General features: G+C 50.6%; 1 protein-coding gene across 1 annotated transcript; it reads left to right on the top strand.

Moving 5' to 3' along the window:
- The first annotated feature begins 47 nt into the window (after positions 1-47).
- LOC109925711 (spliceosome associated factor 1, recruiter of U4/U6.U5 tri-snRNP) lies at positions 48-19251 on the top strand. The gene is made up of 17 exons (XM_020525632.2): positions 48-171; positions 1539-1644; positions 2055-2132; positions 6920-7019; positions 7645-7787; positions 7967-8173; positions 8290-8408; positions 9215-9357; positions 10343-10464; positions 12455-12625; positions 12957-13067; positions 13830-13917; positions 14763-14853; positions 15670-15805; positions 17293-17382; positions 18075-18196; positions 19066-19251. The coding sequence occupies exons 1-17, from the start codon at positions 98-100 to the stop codon at positions 19082-19084; spliced, it is 1920 nt and encodes a 639-aa protein (XP_020381221.2). The 5' UTR covers positions 48-97; the 3' UTR covers positions 19085-19251.
- The last annotated feature ends 184 nt before the right edge of the window (positions 19252-19435 follow it).

The raw sequence follows: 19435 nt of genomic DNA, 5'->3' as shown, positions 1-19435 counted from the left end.
CCCCCCCCCCCCCTCCCACCTCCCTTTTCCCCTTGCTGCAGCTGAGACCGGAACGAATGAGGACCCAGTTGTGGTCCCAGCCGTTAACCCCATCGCCATGAAGCAGCAGGAAGACATTCGGGTGAAGCTTGCTGCCCTGAAGGAGAAACGCCTCCTGAATCAGAAGCTAGGGTAGGTCAGACCTGGCATCCGCGAGAACCTTTGTCACCCTGTGTCCCTGGGACCTGGGCTGCTCTTTGTGTTCTTAAAAATAAAGCACAATAACCAGATCTGACAGCCCTTGATGGAGCACCGAAACAAAAAGAGTTAATGGAAATTTATCAAAACTGAAAACTTTGGGTGCACTGCTGTATGCCTGCTTCTGTGGAACCAACCTATTATGGAATGCCTGTGGATAGGTCCCAGCAATGGGATTTGAGGCTAGGTTCCTGGAGCTTTACGACTATTATCACTCAGCCCCAACTGGAAACTCGGCTGGGCCATTGCAGAGTGAGCAAACAGGGGGAGGGGGTATACCTGAATGTGAGTTTCAGGAATGTCTCTCGCTGACGTGGTTACAGTGATGCAGCAGTGATAGCGAAGTTAGCATGGCATTTGTGCTCAGTCCAGGCATTTTGTCTGCCCCTTCTCAATCAGCTCAAGATTGGTATTCTTTTCTCCGAATTGAGTTCCATTGCCTTCCATGGCCTGGAGGAAAGGCGAGGGAGGGAAGTGCCAGGCCCTCCACGGCTGGAGTGGGAATCGAACCTTTGTAGTCTGTGTCACTCCGAATGGTATGTTGGCTATTCAGCTAGCTGAGCTAATACAATACCATCCAGGACAAAGCAGCCCCTGCACAGACATGCCACTCCCTCCCCCCACCGACGCTCAGTAGCAGCAGTGTGTACCATCTACAAGATGCACTGCAGAAATTCACCAAAGATCCTCAGGCAGCACCTTCCAAACCCACGACCACTTCCATCTAGAAGGACACCAGCCCCTGCACGTTCCCCTCCAAGCCATTCACCATCCTGGCTTGGAACTATATCGCCGTTCCTTCACCGTTTGAGGTCAAAATCCTGGAATTCCCTCCCTGAGGGCATTTGTGGGTCAACCCGCAGCAGGTGGACTTGCAGCGGTTCAAGAAGGCAGCTCACCCCCACCTTCTCAAGGAATGGGCAATAAATGCTGGGCCCAGCCAGCAACACCCACATCCCACAAATGAATTTTAAGAACAAAACTGTCAATGATATTGTGCTGCAATATGCTTATCCATTTTGGAGCGTGGGCATTGCAAAGCATTTATTGCCCTTGCCTGGGTGACTGCAACTCCAGCAACACTCAAGAAGCTTGACACCATCCAGGGCAAAGCAGGCACCACTGCCTGCAACCCCCCCCAATGCGCACACACACGCACACACACACGACAACGGTGACCCAGGAAGGGCAGCTTGACACCACCTGCTTCGGGGGCGTGAGAAATGGCCAGGCCCCCTTGGCGTGGGTAACGAGAGGAGATCGCCCGATTTGCACGTTTTGACATCCCCTCTCTGGCGCAGGAAAGTGAAGTCTCTCGGCGACGATGACGCTTGGCTTGACGATGCCATGGCTTGGGTGGAGAAGAGCAGGAAACTGCAGAGGGAGAAGGAGATGGCCGAGAAGAGGGTAAGCCGAGGTTGGGGGGGCTCGCACAGCACTCCGTGCTGCACCGATGTGTCCCAGTCTTTGGGGCCCAAAACCAACATCAAGGTTCGCAGAAACTTGTCAACATGGCATGGAAATTTCACCACTGGGTATACGCTACACCCCAGCTCCTGCAGTATCGGGCACAGCCTGTGTCATGCAGCAGATGAGGTTTGATGGTCCCCAGAATATTATGATTGTTATTACCGCCACTGTCTCCCTCCCTGGGGGGCTCTGCTCTCCTGCTGAATCCCCACAGGAGACAGTGGGGGGAATTTAGACCTTCTGCACGAGTGGGCGAGAGTGCAGATGTGAAAGGAGCCTCACTGGGATAGAGCCGGATTACTTACCGTGCCAAAGACCGTCCGATTAACTTTACGAATCACACGCAGGCGAAGCTGCTTGAAGAAATGGATGAAGAGTTTGGCGTCAGTGACCTCGTCGAGGAGGAACTGCAGACCAAGAAACAGGTGAGGGGTGATTTAGGGGGAGGATCTGCATGGTGTTGGCTCAGGGCTTCTGACCCACATTGTTTGGATGAGCCCAGGTTTTTAAATAAACAGAGGGTTGTAGTGAGTATCAGTTGAACGTGTGGGATACCCGTCGTGGGGGTGCAGGAGGTACCAGTCTGTACAACGTCTCTGTACGTCATAATTTGGGCTGGAGTTGGGATCCATGTTGAGAGCGAGCGGTTGCTGTAGCTTGTGATAGGTGGTTGTGCCTGTGAAGAGTAAACGAATCAGCAGTGGGGCTGTATCTAACCCCGTTGCTGCCCCTGTCCTGGGAGTGTTTGATGGGGCGACAGCGTAGCGAGAGCTTTACTCTGTATCTAACCCTGTGCTGTCCCTGTCCTGGGAGTGTTTGATGGGGGGACAGTGTAGAGGAAGCTTTACTCTGTATCTAAGCCCATGCTGTCCCTGTCCTGGTAGTGTTTGTTGGAGGGACAGCATTGAGAGAGCTTTACTCTGTATCTAACCCCGTGCTGTCCCTGTTTTGGGAGTGTTTGATGGGGGACAATGTAAAGAGAGTTTTACTCTGTGTCTAACCCCTGTCCTGGGAGTGCTCTGTATTGTGTGATAAGGATTCCACAGTGTAGAAGTGGGTTTATCTGTAAAATTGAAGAGTTGGCTACCTTAGCTGGACTGTACGTTTCTGCATAATTCCCGGTCAGAATGGAGTATTTGGAGTTGGTCTTGGCAGGTGTCTTTTTGTTGAAATTTTTGAGGAGGTTAATTCAAGATGCAAACCCACCAGTTTGCTCTCCTCTCCCGCAGCTGCCGCCCTTCAAACACAGTCTGTAAGATCGGTCTCAGTCTGAATTCTCGAGCAGTATAAAGGGTGTAATCTTAAAAAAGACTATATAGTTGGTGCCAAGGCCAGTCTTTATTGCCCTGTGAGGGTGACAAGTGACAGTGGCAGGTTGGCACGTTACAGCAGTTGAGAGATGACTGTGTTGGTTTTAGGGATTCGGAGTCACATACGGTCCCAGACAGGCTCTGTCAGAATGGCACACCTTCCCGAACGCAAGGGTTTTACGATGATGCCGCAGGTTGAGGTGACCCCCCCCAGATTGTAGTTGTAACTGTCTGCAATAGGATTTGAACTAGTGTTCTCCGGACTGATGTGAATGTGGGCCTGTGTGTTTTCGGGGAGTCCGAAACCAGAGGGGCATGGGTTTAAGGTGAGAGGGTAAAGATTTAAAAGGGACCCGAGGGGCACCTTTTTCACGCAGAGGGTGGTGCGTGTATGGAACGAGCTGCCAGAGGAAGTGGTGGAGGCTGGTACCATTACAACATTTAAAAGGCATCTGGATTGGTACGTGGATAAGAAGGGTTTAGAGGGAAATGCTAGCAAATGGGACTAGATTAATTTAGGATATCTGGTCAGCATGGATGAGTTGGACTGAAGGGTCTGTTTCCATGCTGTACAGCTCTATAACTCTATAACGTAGTCACACAGCTCCTGGTCTCCCTTATTTACTGTCCTCTCACGCCAGACTCTAATGCTTGTATCTTGGTTATTTCAGCGCACCCATATGACAGTGACTTTGCCTCCCCTGGTCCCTCCAGGTCAGTGATTCTCAAGTTCTGACCATTTCATGTCACCATGGTGGGTGCTCAAGGGAATGTCTTCAGCTTTGTAACCTCTGGCGAGCCTGTTATCGCCAGTTTGGGGAGGGACACCTCTGGAAACCCATCTGTCCAAACATCAGTGCTCGCTTCCAGCTTCCACCTGGGCTCATCCACTGCCGTGTTTCACACAAATGGTGGGCTGGCTCAGTAGTTAGATCATAGATCGTAGAATCCCTAGAGTGTGGAAACAGGCCTTTTGGCCCAATAAGTCCACACCGACCCTCCGAGCATCCCACCCAGAACCATCCCCCTATAACCCACCTAACCTACACATCCCTGAACACCCTGAGCAATTTAGCATGGCCAGTCCACCCTAACCAGCAGGTCTTTAGACTGTGGGAGGAAACCGGAGCACCCAGAGGAAACCCACACAGACACGGGGAGAATGTGCAAACTGCACGTAGACAGTCGCCCGAGGGTGGAGTCGAACCCAGGTCCCTAGCGCTGTGAGGCAACAGTGCTAACCACTGAGCCACCGTGCCACCCCAACTGTCATTCACAAAGTAGACACAATTAGCACTGCTACCTCACAGCGCCAGGGACCTGGGTTCAATTCCACCCTCGGGTGACTGTTTGTGTGGAGTTTGCACATTCTTCCCGTGTCTGCGTGGATTTCCTCTGGGTGCTCCGGTTTCCTCCCACACAATCCAAAGATGTGCAGGTTAGGGTGGATTGGCCGTGGTAAATGCAGGGTTATAGAGATAGTGGGACTGGGTCTGCGTGGAATTCTCTGGTGGTTCGGTGGGCTGAATGGTTTCCTTCCGCACTGTCGGTTTATCAGGCTCTTTCTGTTTTAGGATGTCCTTGTATTGTTTGTACCAATCACCTTGGTGTAGGGAAATTGAATGCGAGAGTATAAAGGTTATGCTTCGGTTGTAGAAGGCGTTGGTGAGACCGCATTTGGAGGACTGTGTACAGTACTGGTCACTGTACTTGGGGAGAACATTAATGCACTGCGTGCAGTTCAGAGAAGGTTTACTAGACTGATATCTGGAATGAAAAGGTTGCCTGATGAGGGAGGCTGGGCCTGTATCCTCTGGAGTTTACAAGTATCCAAGGTGACTTAATTGAAACATAGAAGATGCTGATGGGACTTGACAGTGTGGATGTGAAAAGGATGATTCCTCTTGTGGGAGAATTGAGAAATAAAAGATCGTTGGTTAAAAAATAATGGGGGGGTGGGGGGAGTACTTATTTAAACCAGATGAGGAAATATTCATTTCTGAGGGTCCAGTATCTTTGGAATTCCCTTCCTCAAAAAGCAGCGAGTGCACAATCTTTAAATATTTTTTAAGGCAGAGGTAGATAGTTCCTGATAAGCAAAGGGATGAAAGATTATTGGGATCTGCAGGAATGTGGAGTTGAGATTAAAATCAGATCAGCTGTGATTTTACTGAATGACAGAGCAGGTTCAAAGGGCCTGTGCTTATTCCTTTTTTGTAATTTTGGATATTGGAGACAAGTCATAGCCTCTTGAATCCTCTCTGCCGTTCATAGACATCGTGATTAATCTACTCCGACACTGTTTTCCCACACTGCCTCCAAACCGCTTGACGGTTTTAAGATCTGCAAGTCTATCCTGTAAACATAGGAATGCTCAGCCCCTCTCCCTGCTCTGCCATTCAGTAAGGTCATGACTGATTTGATTCTGCATGTTCCTGCCTACCCCCAATAAATCTTTCAGACCCCTGCCTCATCTGTCAAGAATCTATGCCCCTCTGCCTTAATTGTTCAAGGATTTCTGCTTCTGCTGCCTCTTGAGGCAGAGATTTCCAAAGAGACTCGACTCTCCACGAGAGAGAGAGAGAGAGAGAGAGACAGAAATTCTCCTTGGCTGTTTTAACTGTGTGACCCCTGATTTGGTGACATCTTCTGGAAGAGGAGACGCCCTCTCTGCTTGCACCTGGCCAAGACCTGTCAGGATCTCGTGTGTTTCAGTCATGTCACCTGGTATTCTAAACAGTCCAACCATTTCTCACTGGGCAACCCACCCATTTCAAGATATCTGAACTTCCAACACGTTTACATCCATCCTTCAACGACAAAACCAAATTGTGCACGGAATTTCAGATGCGAAGCGTCACTGGCTGAGCCTCCATTTGTCTTCTGGGACAGAGAATGCCCGAGATTCCCCACTCTCAGTGAAGAAATTCCCTGTCCCCTCATCTTGAGTCTGATTGGCCTGTCTCCAATTCTGAGTCAGTGTCCTCTGCTTCTATACCTTGCTTCAGCCCCAGCGAAGTAAACGTCCCTCCTGCCTCCACCAGTCGAGCTCTGTAAGAATGTCAAATATTTGAATGGGACCACCCTCCATTCTCCTCAACCTCCCAGAGAATATTGTCCGTGTCTGCTTCATCTCTCTCTCCTGAGAGAACCGTCCCTCCAAGCCAGGAGTCTAGTTTGGTGATACACTTTCTCTGTGGCGAATACATCTTTCTTTGAGTAAGGAGACCAAAAAACTGCTCTCGGCGTTCCAGCTGCAGTCTCCCCAAGCCTCTGTATGATCATGTAAGTGAAAGCAAAAGACAGTGAGGGGGGGAAGTTGTTGAAAATCCAAAACAAACGAGGAAAGGTCTGGCAGCACCTATAGAGAGAGAAAGAGTTAATGTTTCGGGTCCAATCTGATTTCGGAACAGTTGTGGAGTCAGTGCGATGAGGGACACTTATTTCTGATTAGAAAGAAAAGCCAGAGTGTGTAGATGGGCCTGAGCTAATAGCAGGTGAAAAGAGTTGCTCTTGAAAGGGGAAGGTGATGGCCTAGTGGTATTGTCACTAGACTGTTAATACAGAGAGTCAGGTGAGGACCTGGGTTCAGATCCCGCCAAGGCAGATGGTGGAGTTTGAGCTCAAGGTTGACTGTTGTCGGTTGTCGGTTGTCAGGAAAAACCCATCTGGTTCACTCACCTTCATTTAGGGAAGGAAACCTGGCCGACATGTGACTCCAGACCCATAGCCATGCCTTAACGAGCAATAAATGCTGGGCTCACATGCCATGAGTAAATAGAAAAATAACAGGTATGCTCTTCGACAGTGGAGCAGTCGGGGTTCAAACCTCCAGGAGGGAGGACGTGGTTCCATCATATTAACTGCTTACTTCCTCACCTCTCCTTTTTATTGTTTTCAAGTCCGCCTACACGTCCCGGGACCTGAAAGGACTGACCGTCCAGCATGATATAGAAGCCTTCACGGAAGGAGAGTCGGTCGTGCTGACCCTGAAGGACAAAGGTAAGGCGCCACCTCTGGGTAATAGTTTTGGCATTAAACTAGCTCGGTCAGCGTGGGTGATGTCAGGATGTGCGCCTTTGCACGCAGGCGCTTGAGAATCTGTCTCTCTGAACCCCCGAGTCGCTATCGGAAGGATTCAAAGTGAGATTTTCACAGGGTAAGCCGTTCGCCAGAGTTACGGTCCATGTCAGCCAGGATGTAACAGAATGGCAGGAACGGGCCTGAGGGGCTAAATGGCCTCCTGCTGACGATTAGCCTGCAGCTTTCAGTGGGTTTTTCAGGTGTGACCTTTTGAAAAGGTATATCCTTGGAGCGGGAATATTTCAAAGATGACAATCGGAAGAATGTAGAGAGAGGGGTGAGCGGGTAACTTCAGTTTTTGGTGGTTCGGTCAGACAGTGGGAGAGGGAGATTGTGTGGCGGCTTCAAAAGAGGAGGGATTTGTGGAGGATGGTTTACGAAATTCTGTGCGGGTGGGGACGGCGAAAGAGCAAGCGAGGAGAGATGGGATGTCAGGGCGGAAGAAGGCCCCCCTCCCCACTAAGAGAGATGGGAACAGGGGGCCTCCGACTTGCAACGTGACCCATTTCTCGCACCTTTCTGTCCACCGCCGCTTTCCACTCAGGAGTCCTGGACGAGGAGGATGACGTCCTGGTCAACGTCAACATCCTGGATAAAGAGCGAGCTGACAAGAACGTGGAGCACAAGAAGAAGAAGCCCGACTACAAGCCCTACGAGGAGGAGGAGAGCGTCGACGACATGGCAGTGGTACGTTCCAGCGCACGCCTCTCCTAGCTTATTCCGGACCGTGCCACTGATTTGGGGGTGGGAGGGTATGTGGTTTGGCGACAAAGGCGGTGTGGACCCGGGGAACGGACAGGCAAGCGTGGGTCGATTTTGGTTCTGTTTTTAAATTTAGTTCTTCCCCCCCACTGTTTTGCTTCAAGTTTAAAGGAAAGTCCATCCTGTCGAAGTATGACGAGGAGATCGACGGGGAGAAGAAGAAATCCTTTAAGCTGGAGGCTGGGGGGACCGCCGACGGATCATGGGAGCGGGAACTGCAGCAGATCCGCGAGACCCTACGCAACCAGGCGCAAACCCTCGACATGCCGCAGCTGAAGTTGGCTTCAGAATTCTACACCGAGGAGGAGATGGTGAGGCAGGGAGAGGGGCTGGGTCCGGCACCCGCTGACGCATTGCAATGGTGGAGGGGAATAGATGGTGCAATCTTTCTCTCCGTTTTTTCTCTCTCTCTCTCTCTTTCTCACAGGTTACGTTCAAGAAAACCAAAAGGAGAGTGAAGAAAATTCGGAAGAAGGAAATGATGCTGAAAGCCGACGACCTCCTTGCCCAGGGGCACGAGAGCACAGTTGCCGATTACGGGTCCAGGTGAGTTGCAGCTCAAAGCCTCTCGGTCACCGGCTGCTGTTCCACTCTCTGGAGTCCGTTTCTCATGCAATTGTAGGCGTTTACTGCCATCCCTGACTGCTCCCCGAGCAGAGTGACTCACTTGGCTATTTCAGGGGGCACTTAAAAGATTCAACCACATTGCAGTGGTTCTGTAGGCTAGACTGGTTTTATTTTAGATTCATTCACAAGATGATGGCATTGCTGGCTGGGCCCAGCATTTAGTGCCCATCCCTAATTGCCCAGAGGGCAGTTAAGAGTCAACCACTTCCCCGTGGCTGTAGTGGCATGTAGGCCAGACCAGGTAAGGATGGCAGTTTCCTTCCCCAAAAGGCATTAGTGAATGAGATGGGTTTTTCCTGACAATGGAGTCAAGGTCATCATTAGACTCTTAATTCCAGCTTTGAATTCAAATTCCACCATCTGCCGTGGGCGGGATTTGAACCCGGGTCACCTGGGTCTCTGGGTTAACAGTCCAGTGATAATACCAATAGGCCGTCACCTGCTGAAAGAGTTTCTTCCCTAAAGGGCCAGATGGGGTTTTACAACAATCATAGTCCCCATCGCTGAAACGTGCTTTTATTAATTTAGTTTAAGTTCCACTAGCTGCTAGGATTTGAACCCACATCCCTGAGAATTAGCCTCGGGATAACTTATCCAGCAATTATTACCAGTGCAGCACCAGCTCCCATCAGTTGCCAATTCTAAGGCGAACGGAAATATGCTAAGTCCCCCGGCCACCGGGGGAACTGTGTGAGGTATTTCCTCTGATGTGTCGTCTTTTACAGGGAACGTGGCCGAGGCTGGAAATTCAACAGCGAGGCAGAGGCAGAGGCAGAAGGCGACACAGAGCAAGCAGAGGCGGCGGCAGCCCCAGAGGTACAATCCGTGTCTGACGACATGCGTGTGGAAAACATGGATATCAGTGACGGTATGTCCAACCGGGGAGACCAACGTCAATGCAGTTTTCACTCTGTAAACCCTCATTGTTTTTGTCCCTGCAATCCACCCCCACAGCATCTCTCTCCACCAACCACCACCGCAGCCCCCCCCCCCCCCCCCCCCCCCACCCCCCCCCCCCCCCCCCCGTAGGCAAGCACTCTGTCCCCTCCGGGCTTGCCTCCTCCATTTTCCTCACTGAGTGTCTGAAATGTGCCCACGTTCTCCCACACTGCCGTTTCCCCGCCTTCGCTCTCGTCGCTGACCCATATCTGCCTCCCGATTCTGACAACGCTAGGGTAGGGGAGTCTGAAAGTAGAGGGCGTAGGTTTACGGTGAGTGGGGAAAGGTTTAAAAGTGACCTGAGGGGCATCATTTTCACGCAGAGGGTGGTGCGTGTATGGAACGTGCTGCCAGAGGAAGTGGTGGAGGCTGGTACAATGACAACGTTTAAAAGACATCTGGACGGGTACGTGAATAGGAAGGGTTTAGAGGGATATGGGCTAAATGCTGGCGAATGGGACTAGGTCAGATGGGATGTCTGATCAGCATGGACAAGTTGGACCAAAGGGTGTGTTTCATATGACACTGATCTTTTTTTTTAAAAATATATTCTCGCCTCATTACAAATCCCAGTTCATGGGGATCATTGACCCTCCAATTGTGCGGCACCCCCTCAACACTGACCTTTCTACTGTGCAGCACTCACCAAGGGCCCTCTGGCCTGGTACCCTGCTCCCTCAATACCAGCCCTCTGGCCTGGCACGCTGCTCTCTCGGTTCCGGCCCACCGGCCTGGCACCACGCTCCCTCGGCGCTGGCCCTCCGAAAGCATGGCGCTGGATTATTGGAGCAGTAGCATTTGTATTGTAGTGTAGTGTAGTGTAGTGTAGTATTCCTTCAGGTTGGGCAGGGGGTGTTGTGGGTTGGGATTGCTACCTGATGTGACCTGCCTGCACGGTGTGTTGTCACCCTCAGATGAAGCCCGAGCCCCTGACACCCCAGTGGCCATCGAGGAGGACGAGGCTGAGATGGAGCTACAGAAACAGCTGGAGAAACAACGGCGGCTGCGACAAATGCACAAGCAGGCATCCGATAAGGTGAGGCAGGACCCATTGCTGTCAGGGGGGAGGTCTGCCATTTCCAGCTCGGAGGAAAACGTTCTGGGATCTCCCAGGTTGCTCCTGTACCAGAGCAACCCCCTGGGGACTTGTACCTTGTAAGACCAGTTGGAGTTCCCTTTCCTCCCAAGCAGGTTTATGCCCATGACTGAACTGGCTCAGGATCACCGTCCACTGGCATAGTGGCTTTCACACGTGCAATCTAGGGCTGGGCCAGTCGGCCCCTCAGCCCTGCTCCACCACTCAGTAGGATCAGGGTTATTCTGATTATGGTACCTAAGGATGGATGTGCTGGTGTTGGAGGGCATCCACAGGAGAATTACAAGATCCTGGGAGGAAGGGCTTGTCATATGAGGAGTGGTTGAGGACTCTGGGTCTCTACTCGATGGAGTTTAGAAGGATGAAGGGATGATCTCGTTACAACCTATAGAATACAGAGAGGTCCAGATAGGATGGACATGGAGAAGATATTTTGAGGCCATTTTGGAATACTGTGTTCAGTTCTGGTCTCCCTGCTGTAGGAAAGATGTTGTAAAACTTGAAAGTGTTCCAAAAAGATTTACAAGGATGGGGGTGGCTGGGGTAGGAGTGTTTCAGCTCGAGGGAGAGAATGTTCCCGAAGTGTTGGAGGCTGAGGGTGACCTTATAGAGGTTTATAAAATCATGAGGGGCATGGGTAGGATGAACAGCCAAGGCCTTTCCCCAAATAGGGGGAGTCCAGAACTAGAGGGGCATAGGTTTAAGGTGAGAGGGGAAAGATTTAAAAGGGACCTGAGGGGCACCTTTTTCACGCAGAGGGTGGTCCGTGTATGGAACTAGCTGCCAGAGGAAGTGGTGGAGGCTGGTATAATTACAACATTTAAAAGGTATCTGGATGGGTACATGACTAGGAAGGGTTTAGAGGGAAATGCTGGCAGATGGGACTAGATTAATTTAGGGTATCTGGTCAGCATGGACGGGATGGACCAAAGGGTCTGTTTTCTGTGCTGTACATCTGTGACTCGATGACTGTAGTAGGAGGGCACATTCTCAGAATGAAGGGATGACGCTTTAAAACTGAGTTAAGGAGGAATTTCCTCAGCCAGAGGGCAGTGAATCTGTGGAACTCATTGCCTCCGAGGGCTATTGAGGCCGTCTTTCATTGTATTAAAGACAGAGATAGATTGGTAAGGGCAATCAAGGGTTAAGGGGCGAAGGCAGGAGAATGGAGAAAAATTGAGAAAAATGGTCAACCATGATAGACGGTGGAGCAGACTCGAGCTAGATGGTCTAATTCTGCACCTCCATCATCTGGTCAACTCCACATTGCTGCCTTTTCTCCTGCATTGGTTTAACCTCTGATTCCCTTGTTTGATTCTTGACCTACTTCTGTCTTAACAATGTTCAGTTAGCCTTCCTGCAGTGCTGTCTGGGGCAGGGTGAGGTGCAGTGTGACCTGGATGTCATGGTGGAATAGTCGCTGAAGGTTGGCATGCGGGTGCAGCAGGCAGTGAGGAAAGCTAATGGCACGCTGGCCTTCCTAGCGAGAGGGTTTGAGTATCGGAGTACGGGTGTCTTGCTGCAGTTGTGCAGGGCCTCGGTGAGGCTACACCTTGAGTATTGTGTGCAGTTTTGGTCTCCTAGTCTGAGGAAGGACATTCTTGCTCGTGAGGGAGTCCAGCAAAGGTTCACCAGACTGATTCCCGGGATGGCAGGACTGACATACAAGGCAAGGCTGGATCGACTGGGCTGGTATTTGCTGGAATGAGATGGGGGGATCCGATAGAAACATATAAATTCCTGATGGGACTGGATAGGCTGGATGCGGGAAGAATGTTCCCGATGTTGGGGAAGTCCGGAACTAGGGGGTCACAGCCTAAGAATAAGGGACTGAGTTTGGAACAGTGTTTCCGCGTGTTGTGTCGCAGCAGAGGGGACTTGGGAGGTCGTCCCCACTAACTTAAAATAAAACCAATCCCTTCTCCGCCAGGTTGTTGACATCGCAAAGAAGCTGAAATCCGAACGGAAGGACGAGGACGCGGATGAGTTGGAAAGAAAGGGGCTGATAGTCTTCAACGCCACGTCGGAATTCTGCCGGACCCTCGGAGAAATCCCAACCTACGGGCTGGCTGGCAACCGGGAGGAACAGGAGGAGCTACTGGTGAGTGTGAACAATTTAGAGGGAGCTTTACTCTGTATCTAACCGCATACTGTCCCTGTCCTGGGAGTGTTTGATGGGGAACAGTGTAGAGGAAGTTTTACGCTGTATCTAACCGTGTGCTGTCCCTGTCCTGGGAGTGTTTGATGGGGAACAGTGTAGAGAGAGCTTTACGCTGTATCTAACCCCACGCTGCCCCTGTCCTGGGAGTGTTTGATGGGGAACAGTGTAGAGGCAGCTTTATTAGCATTTTAAAAGAGAAGGAACAGAGACAAGGAGGAGTGTGTCTAACTAATGCTAGCATTGCTGTGTCTCCGTCACTTTCCCTGTACAGGATTTTGAAGTGGAGAATAAGGAGTTGTCGGATGACGAGATAGAGATGGACCGAGACGAAACAGTGGGCTGGAGTACGGTGAATTTGGACGAGGAGAAGAAGCAGCCGGAGGTAAGGCAAATGATGGCTGAATCAATCCCATATCAAGGGGCGCCTGAAAGGCTGGCTTTGCGGTCTGTTCATCCCCCTGTCTCTGCACAGCCTCTGCTGGAGCGTTGAGTATGGGAGTTGGGAGGTGATGTTGCAGCTGTACAGGACGTTGGTTAGGCCACTTTTGGAATACTGCGTTCAATCTGATCTCCCTGCTATAGGAAAGATGTTGTTAAATTTGAGAGGGTTCAGAAAAGATTTACAATGATGTTGCTGGATTGGAGGGTTTGAGCGATGGGGAATAGGCTGGAGCTATTTTCCCTGGAGCGTCAGAGGCTGAGGGGTGACCTTATAGAGGTTTATAAAATCATGAGGGGCATGGATAGGTGCATTGTCAAGGTCGTTCTCCCCAGGGTCAGGGAGTCCAAGACTGGAGAGCTAGGTTTGAGGCGAGAGGGGAAAGATTTAAAAGGGACCGAAGGGGCAACTTTTTCACAGAGGGTGGTGCGTGTATGGAATGAGCTGGCAGAGGAAGTGGTGGAGGCTGGTACAATTACAACATTTAAAAGGCATCTGGATGGGTACATGAATAGGAAGGGTTTAGAGGGATATGGGCCAAATGCTGGCAAATGACACTAGATTAGTTTAGGATATCTGGTCAGCATGGACGGGTTGGACCAAAGGGTTTGTTTCTGTGCTGTATTACTCACTGCTCCCCTATTTTGTTAGTTGTCCCAAAATGCATCATCTCTCACCTCTCGCCTCTCTCTCTCTCTTTCTCAGTTCTTAGCCACGTCCACCACGATCCTGGATGAGGAGCCCATTGTGAACTGCGGGCTAGCAGCTGCTCTGCATCTCTGCAGGAACAAAGGCAGGTGCATCGACCAGGGAATCCCTCTAGCCCCTTCTCCGCATGTTGGTCTGAGGAGATCACACTCCTTTCTGTCGTGCTGGCCTGCTACATCCCCAACCCCAGGGCCTTCAGTAGCCATGGAGAAGGCGGGATCGTTCTCCACGGAGCAGGGAAGGTTAAGGGGGAGATCGAATTGAGCTTTCCAGAATCGGGGAAGCGTTTGTAACAATTCACTCGGGGAGAAACTGTTTGCAATGGCAAAAGGGTCTGGCGCCAGAGGGACGCAGATTACCAGATGAAGAAGGGGAGATGAGAATGTTGAACCCACGGAGATGTTGTGATGTGGAATGCTCTGCCTGAAAGGGCAGCAGAAAGTTGGTTGGGTGGGGGGAAACTCAGTTCATGCGGGAAGGGGAGATTATCTGCAGGGTCGATGAGACTGGAATGACTGGAGAATGACCGTCACAGACCCGAAGGGCCGAATGGTCTCCTGTGCCACACGATGCTGGGAAACCGGGGAACCTGTTGGGCTTCACCCTCCCATTTCTGCCAGGGGCTTGCCAGCCTGGCAATGTTGGAGTCTCCCCTGCCCTTTGCCCCCTCCCCTGTCCTGGTGGTGCAGGTTGTGGCAGGGCAGGCAAATAGCAGGCTGAGGGGGCACTGGCGGGTCTCAGAACCGAAAAGCTGACTGTGCTGGGAGTGAAGTTACGGGACGTTCAGGACAGAAGGTTTGGAGGAGGCAGGGAGATTGCAGCGGCAGGGTGTGTGGGTTAAGGAGGATCTCTCCTCCCCCATGCCCCCGCACCTCAAACAAAAAATATAAGCAAGGAACCCTCCATAACTCTTGCTCCTTCCTGTTTCAGGTCTCCTCGACACCACAATGCAGAAAGTCGCCCGAGTCCGTTCCTCAGTGAAGACTCTCCCATCAACAGTTTATGCCATCGAGGACAAGATGTAAGCAGCTGGTTGATGGGGTGGTGGCATGGAACAGGGTGAGACAGGCCCAAACCTTAAAAAACATGGCTGGCTGGGCCCAGCGTTTATTGCCGTTCCCTAATTGAGAAGGTGGTCGTGAGCCGCAGCCTTGCACTGCTGTCGACCTTGGAGTTATGTGGACACCCATAGTGCAGTTCCTGGCAATCCAGGATTTAGACCTAACGAAGCAACAACAAGTCAGGGTGGTGACTTGGAGGGGAGCTTTCAGGTAATGGGTGTCCCCATGTATCTGCTGCCCTTGACCTTCTGGGTGGTAATGGTCCCCATTTTGGATGGCGTTGTGTAAGGAGCCTGGGTGAATTTCTGCAGTGCATCTTGTAGACAGTACACACTGCTGTGATTGAGCGTCGGTGGTGGAGGGAGTAAATGTTAGCATTGATGGATGGGGTGTCAATCAAGTGGGCTGCTTTGTCCTGGATAGTGTCGAGCTTCTTGAGTGGTGTTGGAGCTGCCCTCATCCAGGGGCAAGTGGAACAAATATTCCATTGCACCTTTTGACTTGTGCCTTTATAGACAGTGGACAGGCTCTGGAGAGTCAGGAGGTGAGTTACTCACTGCAGTGTTCCCATTTGACCTGCTGTTGTATTGCGTGGTAAGGAGAAATCCAGGATTGTATTCGTCTTACCCCTTGCGAACAACCCCATCACCGCCTCCTGTGTGCTACATGGTTAATTCTAAATATTTTGGGCTGACGCCATTGTTTACTTTCAACCTGTACATTCTTGTGGTCAGACCGAACCAGTTAGTGTGTTTGATTGTGCTGCAATGATCCAGGTTGATAGATGACAAGTATAGTCGGAGAGAGGAATATCGCGGCTTCACGCAGGAGTTTAAGGAGAAGGAAGCTTACCGGCCTGATGTGAAGATAGATTACGTGGATGAATCTGGAAGGAGACTGACCCCGAAAGAGGTAGGGTGGATGTCGTGGTCCCACAACCCACTCCAGGCCACTGTCAGCACGGAGAGCGCAATACTGTCTAAATTCATGACCACCCCCAATTAAAATCCCCTGGCCGTAGTTGCATCACTGAATATAAATTGTCTGCACATTCTCCTTGCTGTTTGTGTGTGTGTGTGTGTGTGTGTGTGCGCACGCGTGCAAATCCACTGCCCCGCTAACTACACTTCGAAAGTACTTCCTCAGTTGGAACGTCCTGAGGTGGTAGTAAGTCTCTGTAGAAACACACGCCTGGCTTTGACATAAACCCTGGTTTTATTAAGCTCCCTCTCAGAGTTTTGTCGATTTTTGAGCCTTCAGCAATTACACCTCATCCTTCTTCTGTTGGTGTAAAGTAATGTAACCCGTTCCTGCCAGTGCTGCCCCCAGCAAATATCATGGTTATGTAAACCTCTATAAGGTCACCCCTCAACCTCCTACGTTCCCCAGTGAAAGAAGTCCTGGTTTGTTTTATATCTCGCTGTCCATTCCCAGCAACATCCTGGTAAATCTTTTCTGAGCCCTCTCCATACCCTCCCTATAACAGGGAGACCAGAACTGTGCACAGTACTCCAGAAAAGGCCTCACCAACGTCCTGTACAAACCTCAACGCAACATTGCAACTCCTTTTACTCGAAGGAGTGAGTAATGAAGGCAAGCATGCTAAACGCCTTCTTATCCACACCCCCACTGTTGGGGAGCTCCAGGATTTTGATCCAGTGGCACTGATGAAATGGCTATTTCTGTATCAGTTGCAGGGGGTGGTGTTCCTATGTATCTGCTGCCCTTGTTCTTCTGGTGGGTGCTGCCAGAGGAGCTTTTGAATTGCTGCAGTGCTTCTTGTCGATGGTACACACTGCTGTTGCTGTATGTTAGTGGTGAAGGGAGTAACTGCTGAAGGAGAGGCTGAGCAAATGGAGCTGCTTGGACTGGGATGGTAGGGAGGTGTTACATTGTGGTTGGTTGGCTCGCTGAGCTGGTTCGTTGGTTTTCTGCAGACGTTTCATTACCCTGCTGGGTAACATCATCAGTGCAGCCTCTGATAAAGCGCTGTTGTGTTTTCCGGCCTGGTTTTTAAACTGTGGAGTCCGTTGAGCTGGATTACCTCACTTCTTCCGGCTTTCCTTCGCAGTGGAGTGTATATGGGGTTGAGCTCGATGTGTTTGTTGGCTTTCTTTGTGGAGTACCAGGCTTCTAGGAACTCCCGTGCCTGTCTCTGCAGAGACACATAGAGCTTGACCCCATGTATCCTCCACTGGGAAGGAAAACCAGAAGTGAGGTCATCCAGCCAACCAACCACAACATTCACAATCCAAGCTACAAATCTACTCCAGAACCTTAGAGGTGTTACATTATTTGGTGGATGGTTTGTTGGGGGGTTGGAGGTGGGCTGGTGGTGGAAATGTAGACACTGTTTCCGTGTGCACCTTGGAGTTTAAAAACATTTTGTCTAAAAACAGGCGTTCAGACAATTGTCCCACCGGTTCCACGGAAAAGGGTCGGGCAAAATGAAGACAGAAAAACGCATGAAGAAACTGGAAGAGGAGCATGTGAGTTTGAAAGTCTCTCCCTGCCCCTCCCCTCTCACCGAGTGCCCGTCCTTCACTGTTTGGACCCAAGCTGCGCACATCACTGCTGATCCTGTCAGATACCTTTTTTTTTTTGGGGTAGGGAGTATGCTTGTATGACTGAGCATCACCAATCAGTGATTCCTCCCACCAGCCCTGCTCCTTTTCAGGGGACGGGATCGCACAGCAGAGGGCTAGGAGGTGATCCACCAGGATGTTACCTGGGCTGGAGCATTTCAGCTATGGAGTGAGACTGCATAGGCTTGAGTCCTTCTCCTTTAAAGAGAAAGCTGAGTGAGGTCCCAAAGTTATGAGGGTGATAAATACAGGTAAATGGGGAGAAACATTTCCCCTTTAGTAGAGGGATCAGTGAGCAGGGACATGGCTTTAAGGTAAGGAGCAGGAGGCTTTGAAGAAGTGTGTTTCACACAGAGGGTGGTGGAGATCTGGACCTCGCTGCCTGAAGAGGTGGTAGAGGCATGAACCCTCAAGGCATTTAATACTTAGGTGAGCTTTTGAAGCACCACAGCAAATGATGGGGAATGGGGTTAGAATGGACAGATAAGTGGATGACGGGCCAAAGGACCTTTCCTTGTGCCGCAAAAGGCCCAGTGGAACCTGCCTGCCCGTGTGTCTTTGCCTTGTGTTCACCTCTTGTGTTGTGCTTGTTTCAGCTGCTGAGAAAAATGAGTTCGAGCGATACGCCGTTGGGAACCGTGGCCCTCCTGCAGGAGAAGCAGAAAGCACAGAAAACACCTTACATTGTCCTCAGCGGGAGTGGCAAGAGCATGAATGTGTACGTGAGCCAGGCCTGGGGCAACGGAGGGCTATTGCTGTGATTGTTCTGATTCTGAAATAATTCTATTTTAAGGAAGGATACAGGGGCATTGGAGTGTTTACTCAACTGGTCCCTGGGGGAGGCTGAGTCAATTTTTTAAAATTCGTTAATGGGATGTGGGTGCCACTGGCTAGGCCAGCATTTATTGCCCTGTCCCTAATTGCCCAGAGGGCAGCTAAGAGTCAACCACATTTCTGTGGGTCTGAAGTCACATGTAGGCCCAGACCAGGTAAGGATGGCAGTTTCCTTCCCTAAAGGGCATTAGTGAACCGGATGGGATTTTCTGACAATCGGCAATGGATTCACGGTTATTATTTGATTCTGAATTCAAATTCCACCATATTGCCATGGCAAGATTTGAAGCCAGATCCCCAGAACATTAGCTGGGTCTCTGGATTAACAGTCCAGCAATTAATACCACTAGGCCATCACCTCCCCAGTTGCCTAGATATTCTGAAGTTTAGGAGAACAGGAGGTGGTCGTGTTGAGGCAGACAGGATTCTGAAGGGCCTTGGACAGGGGTAGAAACTGAGAGATTGTTTCCCCGGTTTGGGGGGGGGGAGGGGGTGGTGTTATTTAAACATGGGGCGTGGGGTATCATTGAGGACTGAGACGAGGTAAATATCTCCCTCACCCCCAGGTCTCTGAATGAATGCTTCTTCATTGAATACATTTAAGGCTGGGATTAGGTCTTTGGTCTCTTGGGGGGATTGAGGAAATGAAGTTGAAGCTGAGTATCAGTGGTGAGGGGCTGTATGGTCTGCGGCTGCGTATTATGTGGGGATGGGGTGTTTGCTGAGATTCTGACGCTTTGCTTTCTCTTACAGAAACACGATAACGAAATGAGACTCGTTGACCCAAGGACCGGACTTTGGCACCGATGTAGGGGATGGGGTTTATTTTATGGGAGGGGAATGAAATGGAGAGATTTGGTCACTGGCTAGATTTTGCTGTTTTATTTACTGTCTGGAGCTTTCCTGCTGTACATTTAATAAAAAAACACTTTTCTTTTTCTTGACTGTGTCACGTAGCAGAGTGTGGCAGAAGCTGTAGAATTTGACTCTAGTCTGGGTGTGACTCTGATCTCGATGAAACACAAGCAGAATTTGCTGGAAAAGCCACAGCAGGTCTGGTAGCATCTGTGGAGAGAAATCATTGACCCACAACGTTAACTCTGATTTTCTTCCACAGGTGCTA

This window comes from Rhincodon typus, unplaced genomic scaffold (assembly GCF_021869965.1).
Source record: "Rhincodon typus isolate 14 unplaced genomic scaffold, sRhiTyp1.1 hic_rhity00000567, whole genome shotgun sequence".
NCBI lineage: Eukaryota > Metazoa > Chordata > Chondrichthyes > Orectolobiformes > Rhincodontidae > Rhincodon > Rhincodon typus.
This window is presented reverse-complemented; position numbering and strand designations above follow the sequence as displayed.